The 14,380-nt window shown below is 61.5% G+C and overlaps 3 protein-coding genes across 3 annotated transcripts; all 3 read left to right on the plus strand.

Moving 5' to 3' along the window:
- Window positions 1-421: 421 nt before the first annotated feature.
- MNEG_1136 (hypothetical protein) lies at window positions 422-2,358 on the plus strand (the record flags this gene model as incomplete). The annotated part of the gene is made up of 3 exons (XM_014050384.1): window positions 422-492; window positions 770-1,506; window positions 1,718-2,358. 3 exons carry the CDS (start codon window positions 422-424, stop codon window positions 2,356-2,358), a joined length of 1,449 nt encoding a protein of 482 aa, XP_013905838.1.
- A 2,281-nt stretch (window positions 2,359-4,639) lies between these two features.
- MNEG_1137 (hypothetical protein) lies at window positions 4,640-5,164 on the plus strand (the record flags this gene model as incomplete). Its single annotated transcript, XM_014050385.1, has 1 exon — window positions 4,640-5,164. One exon carries the CDS (start codon window positions 4,640-4,642, stop codon window positions 5,162-5,164), a length of 525 nt encoding a protein of 174 aa, XP_013905839.1.
- A 3,442-nt stretch (window positions 5,165-8,606) lies between these two features.
- MNEG_1138 (Organic cation transporter protein) lies at window positions 8,607-11,875 on the plus strand (the record flags this gene model as incomplete). The annotated part of the gene is made up of 8 exons (XM_014050386.1): window positions 8,607-9,003; window positions 9,154-9,206; window positions 9,391-9,586; window positions 9,809-10,008; window positions 10,249-10,446; window positions 10,666-10,802; window positions 10,969-11,126; window positions 11,301-11,875. 8 exons carry the CDS (start codon window positions 8,607-8,609, stop codon window positions 11,873-11,875), a joined length of 1,914 nt encoding a protein of 637 aa, XP_013905840.1.
- Window positions 11,876-14,380: the final 2,505 nt, after the last annotated feature.

A 14,380-nucleotide genomic window follows, 5' to 3' on the forward strand; every position in this document is an offset into this window, starting at 1 on the left:
AAGACTCATCACTGCGCCTCAGAGCTGCGTTTGCGGACGAACAAAGGGCGGAGGCGCGCTCATCGCGAGCAGCAGCTCCCCTGTGGCTGGTCGGCACAAGGCGCATCGAAAGGATATCATAGTGAGCTATTGCCAGGCTTGAGTGCGACCCGAGCTGCCTCAGCTTCGCTGTACCGGCCAGTCACACGGCAGCGCCAAAGGAGGGCTCGGGTGCCAGGCCCGCGTCGCGGCCTTTCAGCACGGTGGGACCGTATGCAACAAATTCCACAACTTCTGCGACGCCGGAACACAGTGGTAGCGCAGCTTGGGACGATGGCCGAGACACGCCCATCACACGCCCCTGGTCTAATCTTCGCGGTGGTTTCACAATGGCGCATTCTCAGGTCTCAAAGGCGGCTACTGTCTTGACTCGAGGCGTAGCATGAGGGTGACTCGAGTGGCCCTCGTGCTGGCGGCCTGCCTGGCGCTAGGGCCTGTGCACGCATCACAGGGGTGCGTGGCATCATCCTGGCAGCACGGAACTCTGCATGGTTTTGAAGGATTGATTGGCTGCTGACAGTAGTTGTAAGGGTAATGATTGATGTGCAGCAGCAAAGCCTGAGCACCCAACTGCTCGCCCAGGCGCTGCATCTGTTCGCGCTCGCCTGTCGGCACTGCCGCTGTGGGCGCAGGACACCTGGCGCCCGCGGCCCCGCTTTGCCAGCCGCCCCGCCCTGCGCGCCCCTTTGCTGCCCATCCAACCCATGACTTGCTGCCCTGCACTCCGCAGGCTTGATCCCTGGGAGTTCATCGAGCTCGAGCCTGTTGCCCACAGCAGGTCGCTCCTGCAGTCCGGGGGCAGCGCAGCCGGCGGTTATGGCGGGTACGGCTACGGCTACGGCTCGTACGGCGGCTATGGCGGCGCCGTCGGCCACCGCCGCTTGATCGAGGCCGGCGGGTACGGCGGCAGTTACGGGTACGGCAAAAGCGGATATGGGAGTGGCGGGTACGGCAGTGGCGGGTATGGCGGGCCCGCAGCCAGGCTGCTGATGGAGGGATTTGGCACGGAGGAGGAGCAGCAGGAGCAGGAGCGGCTGGAGTCGGCCGCCGCGGCTGCCGCGCGCCGTGCGCAGCTGCAGCGGGAAGCCGCAGCCGTCGACGCCGGCGACGCGGACGGCGCTGACGCACCCACCGCGGCGATAGCGATGGCAATGCGCGGCGCGCGCGCCGCCGCGGCGGCGAGCAGCCTGCTGTCTGTGCCGGCGGGGCAGTGCTACTGCCGCTACGACCCTGATTACAACACTTGGGCCGTGGGCGAGGACGCGTGCAAGGCGGCGCTGTACACAAAGTGCCGGGCCGGGCAGCTGCCCTGTGGCTGGCTGGACGCGTACTACGGGCACGTTGCTGGCAGCGCCATGGCGCACACCCTGCCGCACGAGCAAGACATCCTCGGCTTTGTGTTCGACGACTGCCAGCCACGCCCGCCCTGCGCCTGCGCTGGCGTCAAGTTTGATGGCAGTGACTCTGGTGGGTGTCTGGGGGGGCTGCTTTGCTGTGCTTTTGGCTCCCTTGTGTGCCTCTGCCACGCACTCCAGCCCCAGCATGTGTTGTGCTGGTGCACGGCAGTCACTGTCCGCGTCTGCAACTCAAGAGCAATGCTGCGGCCGCATCACAACACCCCATGCTGCTGCCCGGCGCTCACACAACCTGTCCTGCCAACTGCCTGCACCCTGCGCAGTGACCACGGCTTTCGCCTGCTGCCGCGACCTGCGTGCCGCATGCCGCACGCCCTTCAACGGCGTGGCCTGCGCTGATGTGGACGCGTTCTGCAAGGACGATGTGTCAAGCGCCAAGCTGCTGCACTGGGCGCAGCACAAGCTGCACCGCGCGGCAGAGTGCGCCGCTTACTCTGGGACGCCCTATGACTTCCGCCCCCTGTCGGCTATCATGGCGGCCAATCAGAGGGATGAAGGCTCCGTCACCGCCGTTGAGGACACCGCAGCCCTCATCAAGGCCGCCGTCGGGGCTACAGAGCCCGCCACCGCAGCGGCTCCCGCGGCGCGGGCGTTCGCATCCAACCGTGTGGCCGCTGCCGTCATCGGCGTCGGCGGCATGCTGGTCGGCATCGCGCTCGTGGGCATGGCAATGACGCTGCGCACCGGCACCGGCGCCGGCCACGGGGCCGGCGCTGACGACGCGATCGAGGGTGGTGCTGCTGGCGTCGCCGAGCCGCTGCTGTACCCGGTGCCCGAGGTTGCCAATCGGGAGGACGAGGTCAATGCCCTGCGTCACGTGATCAGCTCCAACTACCTCCTCGCGTCTGCGCCACCGACCCCAAGAACAGGCGGCGCCTCGCCTGGCAGCTTCCAGGAGCACTGAGCGTTGCGGGCATGTCTGCACAAACACCGCAGCCATGCTGTGAGTGAAGCAGCAGGTGGCTCTGCTTAAGAGGCCGCAGGATCCCCTGGTGAAGCGGCTCGTCGGGCGCTCGGCGCGAGCGAGTGCCTGCGAAGCCATGAACCGCCGCGGCCTGAGCCAGCGTCTGGCCAGGCCTGCCAATTTCGGGGGCTGCGACTGCCGCTGTGTAGCAGGGGATAGGTGGCGTGCCGGCAAACTTTGGCCTGCATCGGACATCTGTTGGCTCCAAGGTTGCTGCTTAGTGGCGCTCAGACTTCCCCAGCCCGCACGGGGCGCACATGTACGCGCGTGCAAGCACCCGCGTGAGACCGCTTTCGGCTTTCAGTCGCGAAGCGAGCAAAAAACACTGTCTCTTCCGATCTTTTGTTGTTTGCCGGCGCGGGCCCCTCACCCACTTCGACGGTGTGATGAGGGCTGGCGGCACTCCGCAGTGCGCGGCGCGGGCGCGGGTTTGGAAGGCTCGAAGGCTCGAATGGGCGTTCAATGCTTGGGCGGGACGGATTTCGGAACATGCAACATGGGGCTCCACTCCCTGCTGTCCCTCAACCGAACAACAAGCATCTCTACTGCCCTGAGGCTTGCAAGAGGCAGCAACGGCGGCATCTGTGCGCCGCCGGGGCAGAGCCCTCTTTGACTCAATTTGAGCGTGACAAACGGTGGCCTAGCACCCGCGCTGCGCGGCTGTGTGTGCATCGGCATGCCGCCTTCTGGATCATGCACCCCCGGTTGCGGCCTGGGGGTGTGTGTCGCAGCGCATGTGGTGGCCTGGGCGGCACTGTGCGCTACTCATGTGCAGCACTTCATGGGCTGGCGCACCGCAAGCTCTGTGGAATGCGCATACATGACGTGAAACAGGCGCGCGGTGGGCCAGCCCCCGTCCCTTTGCCCCCCCCCCTCAACTTTGCCGAGGTGATGTGAGCACTTGGCTGGTGGAGCCCTGCAGCATGACCCCCCTCGGCCTGTGCTGCAGGGGGCCGGCGGCGTCGGGGGCCTGCCAGCCTGATGGCGGCGGCAGTGCCCACGCTTTGCGTTGCCGGATTGCTGTGAGCATCCCCCTAGCACTTGACACTTCATTTGGGACGGTAGCTTCTGCTGCGCCCACGGTCTAGCGCCTCAATTGCGTGCGGGGGATGGCGCAGGGCAGGCGCTGGCTACGATCGCTCGCTGCTGCCCTATTATGTGGACAGGGCAGCTGTCTGTGTTAGCTGCCACCCTCTGCTGGCCGGACGGTGTCGGGCTCCTTGCCTTTTGGAGTCCAGCACCAACCCGGGCCGCCCCCAATAGTCTAGTAGGCCGACGCGTTGAATGCCTGGCTACTTTGTGTAACGTGGTGTGTTTGACTGATCTGACCCACTCACAGCCTGGGTTCCTTGTTGGTGGGCCCAGTCGCACCAACTGGCTTTGCAACATGATGAAGCCCAGGCTCCCCCGCCAGTCGCCCACACTTCCCGAGCAACCTTCCCCAACCTCCAGGAAGGCAGGGGCGCAGTGGGCGCGACCACCGCGTGGGTGCTCATCCGCATCGCAACGACAAGAGTGCTGCTGGGCTGTGCAGGCAGTCACGCGCCCGTTTGCTGGTCAGCAGAACATTAGACGCCCCAAAGGTCAGTTGGGCATGCAGTGCGGCCAGCAGGTGCGAAGGCCACTGTGGCCACGCTGCTCTACTGCCTGTGTCGGTTGCCACTTGATGAGTAACCCTCACACTGCAGCTGACGGGTTTGGCAGTTTCGAGAGCAGGGACGCACAGCCCAAGCTGCTGGGGGTGACTCCACCATCAGAAATTCTGTTTGAGCCCTTGACTGCTGCAGAACGGGCGCTCAATTCTGGCTCCTGCACACGCGCACGCCAGTGACTTGCTGTGCAGTGGTAGATCTCGTGGAGGGAAAGAAGGGAGGGGTGTGCCGGTGCTCCGTGCGCGTGAGTTTTGAGGAATTGTTTTCACATTGAGCCTTGCACTTGATGACACAATCCCTAGTGCACAACCCAGGCCAGCAGACTGTGCTGAACTGCTGATGTGGGCGCAGCACTTTTTGCGTGCCACTCTCTGCTGATGGTGTTTATCAAACATCATATGAGCTAAAACTCCTTGACCATTCGTCAGTCAGGGCCTCCAGCGGCGCCTGTGTTCCCCGCTGCGAGCGGTTGCAACGAAGGACGTCAAGATTAAAAAAGGCTCTGCGCACGCACTTGCCGCACGTTTTATCTGACAAAAAGATCAGTACGTGCAAGAAGTGTCATAAAAATGGCGAACCTCAAGAAGGAGGCTGTGGATGCACGGCTGCTGCTCCACATCGAGGCTGGCGAGGACACCACCGACGGCAGGCCCTCGTTCGATGAGTCAATCCAGAACAAGCACCTCGCTAGCGTGCTGCTCGCTACGCCAGTTCCGGCTCCGCAGCAGCAGGGGCTGCGAGGCCTGTACGACCGCCCGAGTGAAGATGGGGAGGGCGCCGACGAGACGTTTTTCCGGGCCTTCCAGCTGAACTCCGACCTCTTTGGCAGCGGCCAGGTGTTCAACATGTTCCAGTCATACCTGGTGTGGGCTCCCAGTGTCGTTCTGCTACTACTGCTGCTGTCAATTGGGAGCCCAGTCGCGACTGGCGCGTGGGCGTGTGCCGACCCGGCAGATGAGGGCTGCCAGGCGGCGCTGGCCGGGGCGGACGGGACGGGCGCTGGGCTGTGTGGCCTGCAGCGCCACCAGTGGCAGTGGGCGCAGCCCAGCACGTCGCTCGTGACCAAGTTTGACCTCGTTTGCGACGGTGGGTAGTGACCCTGGCGGCAGGCGTGGTTGGGCTGAGCCCGGACGACCAGCTGCCCTTGGTGCCTGCTGAGCGGTGGGCTGGCTGTTGAAAGGGGTTGAGAAGTATGCAGCTAAGGTCTTTGCCAAGCTGCAACTTCTATTGCACAAGGAGATTGTAGGGGCCACGCCCGTTTAAAGGCTGCTGAAGCCCGGTGGCAACTCGTTTGATTGTACACACTCCCACCGACCCATTTGATTGCCCACTTGCCTGCCTTCTCCTAACCCCATATCCGCCCTCACATACACAAAAATCTACATAATCAAGACGCCTGGATGGCCAACGCAGCTTACGCGGGAATGCTGGGTGCTTACCTTGGCGCCAGCTATGCGGTCGGCGCGCTCGGCAAGCGCGTCCTGTCCTCCAGCTGAACGCGAAAAGCAGCCGTGGGCTGGCCTATTCACACAAGCCACATCGGGCCGTCCGAAGATGTTGCATTGCAGTGGGGCCAGTGTCCTGAACATTGCAAATTTGAGGCGGCTGGGAATCCAAAAAGCACAACGCTGGCACTTGTGGTGCCTGCAGCACCTGTCAGGGAGCATCTCCCTGCCCCGCCTTGAATCAGGGCATCGGAGCCTTTGCTGGGCACAGGACGCGCAGGATTGATTTGTTGTGACATCCAGCGGCGTGAACTGCAATACCTGGTTGTGCAAACAAGGTTTCATGCACGGGCTGCCACCACTGATACCCTACTATTGATAAGTGCTGCCTGTGCTGACTCCTGCTGTTGTGTACAAGAATTTTCAGCCCCCTCCAATTTGACCTAGCAGGTACTGCTGCGGTTGCGTCGGTGCTGTGATGCCGCCCAGATAGGCCCAAGCCCAGCTCAACCTGTCTTGATGCGTGAGGCTTCCTTGGCGTGCTTGCATAATCACAAAACTTGCTTTGACTCAAAGTACAGTATTCATTCCCACTTGTGTGCAAAGCAAGCAAACCTCTTTGGAGGTTGTGTAATTGAAGTGATGCAGCGCTTGATGACAGTAGGAAAAATCTACAACTGCAGCAGTCACTGTGCTGCCGTCCTTCCCTGACAAGCAGTTTCCTGCATAAGTGCACACATGCCATGCCGGCTGTGCTGGTCATAATCACCAATCAAACAGGCAGCCGCCTGGGGCCATCGACCAGCTGCATGATCACGGTCAGCTCGCCGCGATGGGCCGAGGCGCTCTGCCCATCACAGACTCCTGCTGCGCGGTGCAGGCCAAGACCAGGGTAGCTTGAGCGCCCGCTTACCACCTCCGCTGCTTCACGCCCTTTACCGCGCTCACACGTGCGCGTGCGGCCGCCAGCTTGCACTCATTCCTTCTTTGCGGTCACCACCCAGTGGTCAACAGGCGGCTTGGCCTGCCCGCAGAAGCCGTCGGGGTGGGGCCGCTCGCTCTCTTTCATGCCGTCGAAGCCGTCAGGGTGAACAGCCGTCTGTGAGCAGCTCAGGCGAGCGGTCGAGGAGAAGGCATGGCAGGGCGAACAGCGCGTCGTCGTCGAGGAGGCGTCAGTTGCCGGCCTCGCAGCACAGTCTGAGCGGGACGTCCAGCAGGCTGCTGGACGGGTAGCTGCACAATCAGCCCAGATAAACATGTTGCTGTGCTCTCATGTCACCCCATTGCACCTGAGTACCCCCCATCCCATCTGGATGCGACAGCGGAAGGCCCCCTGGCGGCGCCCAGTGATCCACTGGCTTGCCGGCCCAATGATCGACGGGCTTCTGCTGCGACATGACTATAATGACGAGGTGATCACTGCCGATGTATATCAAGGGACATGTCTGGGGCTGCTTTGCTCGGTATCGGTGAAAAACGACAAAATCTATGCACAAAGCGAATGTGTAGAAAACTGTTGCAGCATTGAGAAGTGCTACAAGAGGGCTACAACGGGAACTTGTAACTCTTTCAACGCAATGGCACAGGGCGGCGGCACTGCGAGGTCGCCGGCGACGCGACGAGTTCGTCGATGATGCTGCGGCCCCAGCCCCTCACATGATCACAACGCACAACCCACTCCCTTGCCGCCGCCGGTGTCGCGTCGCCTCCTGGAGCAAGCTTCATGCTCTGCACATATCCGGACGCAGATGCGCAATCACAACCCGATACGTGTGTGCAGTAAGCTCACCTTTCCACCGGCTGTCCATCGTGCTGCACGTGTACTGCAAGTGAAGTTACACCTGAATACCACGCGGCACTAGTGCTGCTTGGTTGCAAGTGAACCGCAGTGCGAGGGTGCTGTGTGGGCACCGTGTCAGGTGGTGTTGTTCGCAATACGGCAGCAGCGAGGCAGTTGGCAGTTGTGCTGTCCCTCTGCACGGCCGCTTGCACCCTGCAAGCGGGCAGGAGCGCTCATCACCTGACAAAGCCGAGCGCTGACTACGCCAGGCATTGTGCCTAGATTTTGCAATCAGAGGCGCTAGTATAGCATGCACAAACACAAGGGAAAGGGTGGTGCGCTCCCACAGGGTAGTATGTCAACTGCACCTCTAGCTCGGTGATTGTGGGGTGACCAATGTACCAATCTGGTTGGCATGTGGCGAGGGGGGGAGGAGGGGAGGGGGGCTGATTTGACAGAGAGGCCCACAGACAGAAAAATGCCAATCGCAACCCTGTATCGTGAACTATGACTTGTGGCGATGACAGATGAAACAACTGAAAAGTCGCGGCGCAAGTTGCGACACGCGTTATCCTGGGCTGCGGCAGCTGCCGGGAAGCTGGGAGCTGTGGCGGCCGTGCACAGTACACATGCTGCATGCTCTCACCCATGCGTCACGCCGAGGAACCCACATTGGCAACGTGGATGCTCACGGCCACTGCTGGTAATTGATGACCTTTGACTGGTTGACTTCAGCTGCGGCTGGAATCCAGCGAGTCTATATGGGCAGCGCACCACCATTTGAGACAAACGCTACGCAACGCTTGAAGTGTGTGGTCATCGGGGACGGCCGCCCCTTGGATTCAGGCCACCACCATGCCAGGCATGTTGGCTACGGGCTCCTGCAGCTGCGGGCGTGCTTGTCACGCTACTAGGTGCATCGACCCGGACGTGACCATGTCAGCTGCACACACACCGGCTCTGGACACATCGCCTGAGCCTCTGAAGCCGCTCATGCGGGCCGATGTTTCATTCTTAGCTGCGCGACTTACTTGTCACACCTTCGACAGTTTTACAGGCCGACTGGCGTAATCTGGGCGGTTTCATCTCTGGCACGCAAGCACGCAGCTCCTGGCTGACTCTCAGGTTTACAGGTGTACCGTATGGCATTATACGACAAACATAATCTGTGTTGACCAGTTTTGTATCGTCATGGCGGGCCCTGGCAGCGAGGCCTCGTCCAGAGCCCTCCTCGCACTGTCACAGCCCTGCGACAGCCCCCGTGCAGCAGCGAGCTATATACACGATGCAAACGGGAATCGTAGTGAGTTCATGACCTGCAGCGGCTCGAGCGAGAAGCCTGCAGTGGCGGCGGCGCATAGCAGCAGCTTCGGCACAAACACCGCTGCAGGAGGCAGCGGCGGCCTCACATTTGACCAGGCGCTCACGCAGTACGTCGGAGAGTTTGGACGCGGCCAAATTTTGAATTTCGTCCTGGCCAGTCTCATCTGGGTGCCGAACGCGGTGCTCATTCTATTGCTGGTCTTCTCCGTGGGAAGCCCAATCAAGGAGCGGCTGTGGGAGTGCTCAGACCCGCGTGACGCTGCCTGCCAGGCGGTGCTGGCCAGCCCCGACCCAGCGGTCGGTTTCTGCAGCCTGCAGCGATCCCAGTGGCGGTGGACGCAACCAAGCACAGGGCTGATCTCACAGTTCGACCTCGTGTGCGCTGGTAAGTGGGGGCAAAGCGCTTCAGGAGACCACGGTTTTCGGCTGTCGGCAGATGTGCGGAGCATTCAAGGTCACAGTGTTGTGCTCTCTCCTTAATAATTTGCTCTGCGGCTGTCGTCCCTCCTCGCAGACGCCTGGAAATCCCAAACAGCCAACGCCTTCTTTTTTTTTGGCTACCTGATTGGGTCGGGCGTCTTTGGTCAGGTGCGGCCGCCGTTACTTGCACTGACTGTGCTACTTTTCTTATTAGGCTCGCTTATCTTGCCTCGCAAACCTTGTCATCCACCTGTTAATACCCATGGCACCCAAGCAAGCACGTGTTTTGAAGTTTAATATTCGTTTTGGCAACATCAAGCCCAGCTCTCACTTCCCTCCGCCGCCCGCCCAGCTGTCTGATGTCATTGGCCGCAAGTACTCCACATTTGCAGCCGCCGTGATCAGCGCCGTGTTTGCAGCCGCCGGCCTGGGCTGCACAAACTACTGGTCCTGGGTGGTGATGCGCCTGCTGTCAGGCGTCGGCGCCGCGGGCACCGCGCTGGGTGCCTACATCCTGTCAACAGAGGCCATCGGCGACGGCTGGCGAGGTGCGCGCGTGGTTTGAAGCGGGTAGCGGGCGCAGGTCTCTGGTCCTCAAGCAGGGGATCCGCGCGGATTAGTGAACTCTTTCAGTGCTGCTTCTCTGTGTGATAGCCATGCCGATATAGGCCAATGCAGCAGCTGCCCCAAACAACCCTGCGCCAAACAACCCCGTGCACGCCCACCCCATACATACATTCGTTGGTGACACCTCCCCTCGCACACCCCAGGCTGCATGGGCATCGCCACTCAAATATTTTTCATTGTCGGGGAATTCACTCTTGTTGCTATCGCGGCCATTTTCAAGACATGGAGGGGCCAGGCGGCGGCATGCGCAGTGCTCAATGCGACGGTGCTGCTGCTGTGGCCGGCACTGCCCGAGTCTGGGCGCTGGCTGCAGGTGCAGGGGCGCAAGGACGAGGCCATGAAGGTGCGGGGTGGACTCTTGCAGGCATAGCAAGAAGCAATAATTGGCAAAGTGGGTGCAGCTTGGGGCCAAGAGCTCCAAACTACATCTTGTGGATCAATGCGCAGCGAGGATTGTACGGTTGTGCAGCCTGTGTGGCATTTTACCGCAAGCTTCTTGTGGCACAGGCTAATTAAAATGCCAAACGCGTGCAGTGCAGACCGCGTTTCGGCCCTGCCACGCGACGTGCGCGGCGTCTCGCAGGTGCTGGAGCGCTTTGCGCGCCTCAACGGCACCCAGCCACCATCGCAGCCGCTCGCCGACATCAAACAGGGCCCTGCGGGCGCCGCCGGGGCCCCTGTGCAGCGGCTGACACTGGGCGCGGCCCTGCGCGACTGGCACATCCTGCGGCGATTTGTGGTGCTGTCTTACTCGTGGATGGTCATCTGCATGACCTATTACGTGAGCACACAGCATCTTCGACCATGTCGTGAGGCAGCAATTTGTATGTTCTACCCCGGCCTGCGCCCAAAAGCAAAGGGCCGCAGTAGCCATGGCTGCAGGCTGGGCCCTATGTGGGCTGCTCTTCGACGCATCCCTCTCCCAGTGCTAGCAATTCTGCCAGCATCCTTGGTCTCCCATCCCACTGTGCTGCCCATCCACACATCCATGGCACACCAGGGCATCTCTTTTGCACTGGGCAGCCTGGGAGGCAGCCTGGTGGTTTCATTCATGGTGTCATCCATCGCAGAGCTTCCCTCTTACCTCTTTACGGGCTGGGCCATTGATCACTGGGGCCGGCACAACACCATGGCAGGGTGCGTGGGCGGGGCGGGGCGCTGGCAGCCGGGGCGGGGAGGCCGAGACGAGCGCTGAAAGTGCTGCCTCGTCAACTCGTATGAGTTGGCCTGGCCCAACAACCTTCAAGCAAATATGATGTCATGTAGGACGCACTCCACACCCCACGCCTTGACATTGCCACAGGTGCGTCCTGCTGGGCGGCGCGGCGTGCACCGCGTGTGCGTTCGTGCCCGGCAGCGGCCAGGTGGCCTTGGCGTCAATTGGCAAGTTTGGCATCGCAGGAGCCTTTGCCGTTGCCAGCATCTACACAAGCGAGCTTTTCCCAACCCTGATACGCTCTGGTGTGTGGTGCAAGCAGCACCAGGAACCAGACCGTTTGCCTGATCGCTGGCTGTCAGGTGCATGCCGCGAATGCCGATATGCCACCGGCCGCGCGATGCATGCCACCACCCCACTGTCAACTTCGGTTGCCTGACCCTGCTGCATGCCCCCCGAACCCCACGTCCGCCCCACAGGCGTCCTTGGCGCCTCAAACCAGGCCGCCCGCGTCGGAGGCATCGTCGCGCCCTTCATTGCCCTCGCCGGCACAACGCACAACTCGAGCCTCATCCCCTTCCTCACCTTTGGCATCGCCGCGCTGCTGTCTGGAATCCTGATCTTCACGCTTCCCGAGACTCTGGGCGTCCCACTTCCTGATACCATGCAAGACATGGACAACATTGCGAGCATCTTCACGCACCACACGTACGCCAAGAAGGGCCTCAAGGCCGCAGCGGCAAGCATGTTCAAGCCGCGGGTGCAGCTGCCCAAGCAGCAGCCGCGCAGCAGCTGGCTGCGCGCCGGAGGAAGGGGCGGTGCTGACGGCAGCGACGGCGGTGGCGGCGGCGAGGCGGGCGGGGCTGCTGCAGCGGTGCATGGTGGTGGCGTGAAGAAGGGCAAGCAGGAGCAGACTAGCGTGTGGGCAGAGGACGAGGTGGGCGCCGTGCCCGAGGAGGAGGGCAGCAGCCTCATCGGGGTGCACCGGCCACCGCCGCGCCGCAGCGACGGTTGCGGCGGGGGAGGCGCCGACGCTGGCAGCGCTAGGGTATAATCGCGAACACAAGACCATGCTGATCGGCGGGCACGCGCATGACTTCGGATTTCCCCAGGGACATTTTGGGCGAGACAGAGGGCTGGCAGCGTGCGCACTGCCAGTTCTGTGTGCAGGGAAAATGCTGGGCTGCCCCAAATCAACAACCTCCTGAGCTTGGTTGGTGCTGCAGCAGCCGTGAAATTGACAAGCAGAGCGCTGACAGCGGCTGCGTGTGCAGGTGCATGGTGAGGAGCTGCTCCAGGAGATGTTGGGCACATGCATTGGTCCCTGCCTGCATGGCTGCCGTGGGTCCTCACACCACTTTGTACGCTATTGCTAAGCATATCATCAACATTTTTATTCCTGCGTGGGGGAAAGCGTGGGACAGCAGGCCAACGCCAGACATTCGCACGCCGAGGCTAGGCTGCTTTGCTTCCTGAGGACTTCTAGCCTTGCCATCTGTGCCGGTTGGGCAGGCCAACATTACCAGCACAGACAGCGCTCATGCGGCTCTATAGACCCGCACGTGCGCATCTTGCATCGGCGCTGCAAGCCAAGCGCGCTTGTTTTACGCTACACATCTTGCAGTCGTTCCAACACGCTTGTTTGTTACGCTTCACGATGGCGAGCCCCCACAGCGGAACACGCTCACAGGCGCTGTTGACCAAATTCACACTTGCTGGCCACCTCTGACATCACCCGTTGGTTGACCTTGCGATTAGGGTTTGAGTAGGGTTGACCTAACGATCCAAGAAAGCAGCAAAAAAATCGCCTCGTTACACCCCAAGATCGACCAGTGATACCAGCCAGCAGATGACGTACTGCTGGAAGTGGTGCACACAAACCATCTTGACTAGCAGACAACATCAGCACCACGTGTGGATTGCCTGACGGATTTGGTTGGTGCAAGCGCCTCGCCAGCCTGCTGCAGGCCGCATGATAGCCATTCACTTGAGCTCCCCACAAGACGGCGTGCCACACCAGGGAGCTGCCCTTATGGATGATTGTCTGGAGGTAGGGCAAGCAGCAGTTCGTGTGCGTCACGAACAGCTCAAATATAATACAAAAAACACTGCTTGGCCAACTCGCAAGTGGCCTTGCAGCCATGAGACTCAACTTGGAATGTCCAGCTGCGTGGTGTCACCAGGACCCGCAAACTGCCAGCTGGCACGCGTAAGAGCAACGCTGCAACATGCAGATCGAAACATACAGAAAGGATTGGTGGAGCAGTGCAGGCGCTCATAAATATGAAATTGACAACAGGCCCATATTGGTCACACACCTGGATGAATGTTCACAGCAGTGCCAGCAGATCAGACCCAATAAGGTGCGTCGCGTAGTCATGGCCACCGCCACTGCTGCTGCCGCCGCCGCCGCCACCACCGCTGCTGCCCTGGACCGCTGGCCTGGTCAGTGTCATCAGGGGAAGTGTGATTGCAGCGCTGGAGCCCGCCGTGCTTGAGCGGCGGACGCCGCCGATGCTGGGCAAGCCGGACCAGCCGCACGGCGTCCCAGACGACGCAACCGAGCGGGCACATGTACTGGCTTCGGCACTGGCGAGCGCGGCGCTGCAGGCGCTGCTGGCGCCGCTCGTGCTGTGACACTGCGGTTGTGGCCATGGGCTGCTCATGGCGCCATCTAAATTTGCATCTGCTGGCTGCAGGACTGAGCCGTCAGCACGGAAGTGTGTGCTCCTTGCGGCGCCCTTGACGTCCACCTCCTCTGCAGCTGTCGCCTTCCCCTCCACCTTCACATCGTCCAGCCCAAACACGCCTCGGGCTGTCACTAGGGCGCGCACCTCCCCACCGCCGATGTTGGCGCACACGCCGATCTCCCCCGCGTGCGGGTGCGTGGCGAGCACTGCGTGCGCAGCTGCCGCGAAGCTGTTCAGCAGCAGCCGCTGGGCCTGGTCCATCACAACCCCCAAAACGCTGACCTGCACCGCCACGTACGTGTGGCGCTGCGGATGAATAATGACACAGGATGGGGGGGCTTCTGGTTGGAAAAAGCGGGGGAACCAGCGAGACACATGCGCCGACAGGGCTTTTCAGGCACCACGTCCCTAGGGGATCTGGACGTTTCAACGCTACTGGCGCTTGCACGCGACTTTTGATTGCTGAACCTAGGGTCCGTGGCGCAAGGGATGCCGAAAAAGTCCAGGGTTCTAGTAGCAAGTCCCGCCTGCCAGCATAGCGTCCAAGGGAGGGCACCAACCTCGTCAGCATCGACCAACTGGTGGTTGACCCGCAGGTGGTACCCAGATCGCCCCAGCATTGAGCGTATCGCATCCAGCTTGCGACCACGGACGCCGACAAAGTTGCCGCAGACCTGAGCGCGTGCAGAGAGAGAGGGAACGTGTGGGCGGCTGCGTCGCTGCTGTGCGAGCTAGCTGCAGGAGCAGGAGGGGTCGAGGAAGGGGTAGAGAGCTAGTGGAGCAGGGGCGGGCTCCAGGCAGGTGTGTGCAGTACCCTGGCCAGCAGGAGTTGTTACGAAGAGGCACGTACCAGCTCATACAGCTTGATG

This window comes from Monoraphidium neglectum (assembly GCF_000611645.1).
Source record: "Monoraphidium neglectum strain SAG 48.87 unplaced genomic scaffold scaffold00108, whole genome shotgun sequence".
NCBI classification, from domain to species: domain Eukaryota; kingdom Viridiplantae; phylum Chlorophyta; class Chlorophyceae; order Sphaeropleales; family Selenastraceae; genus Monoraphidium; species Monoraphidium neglectum.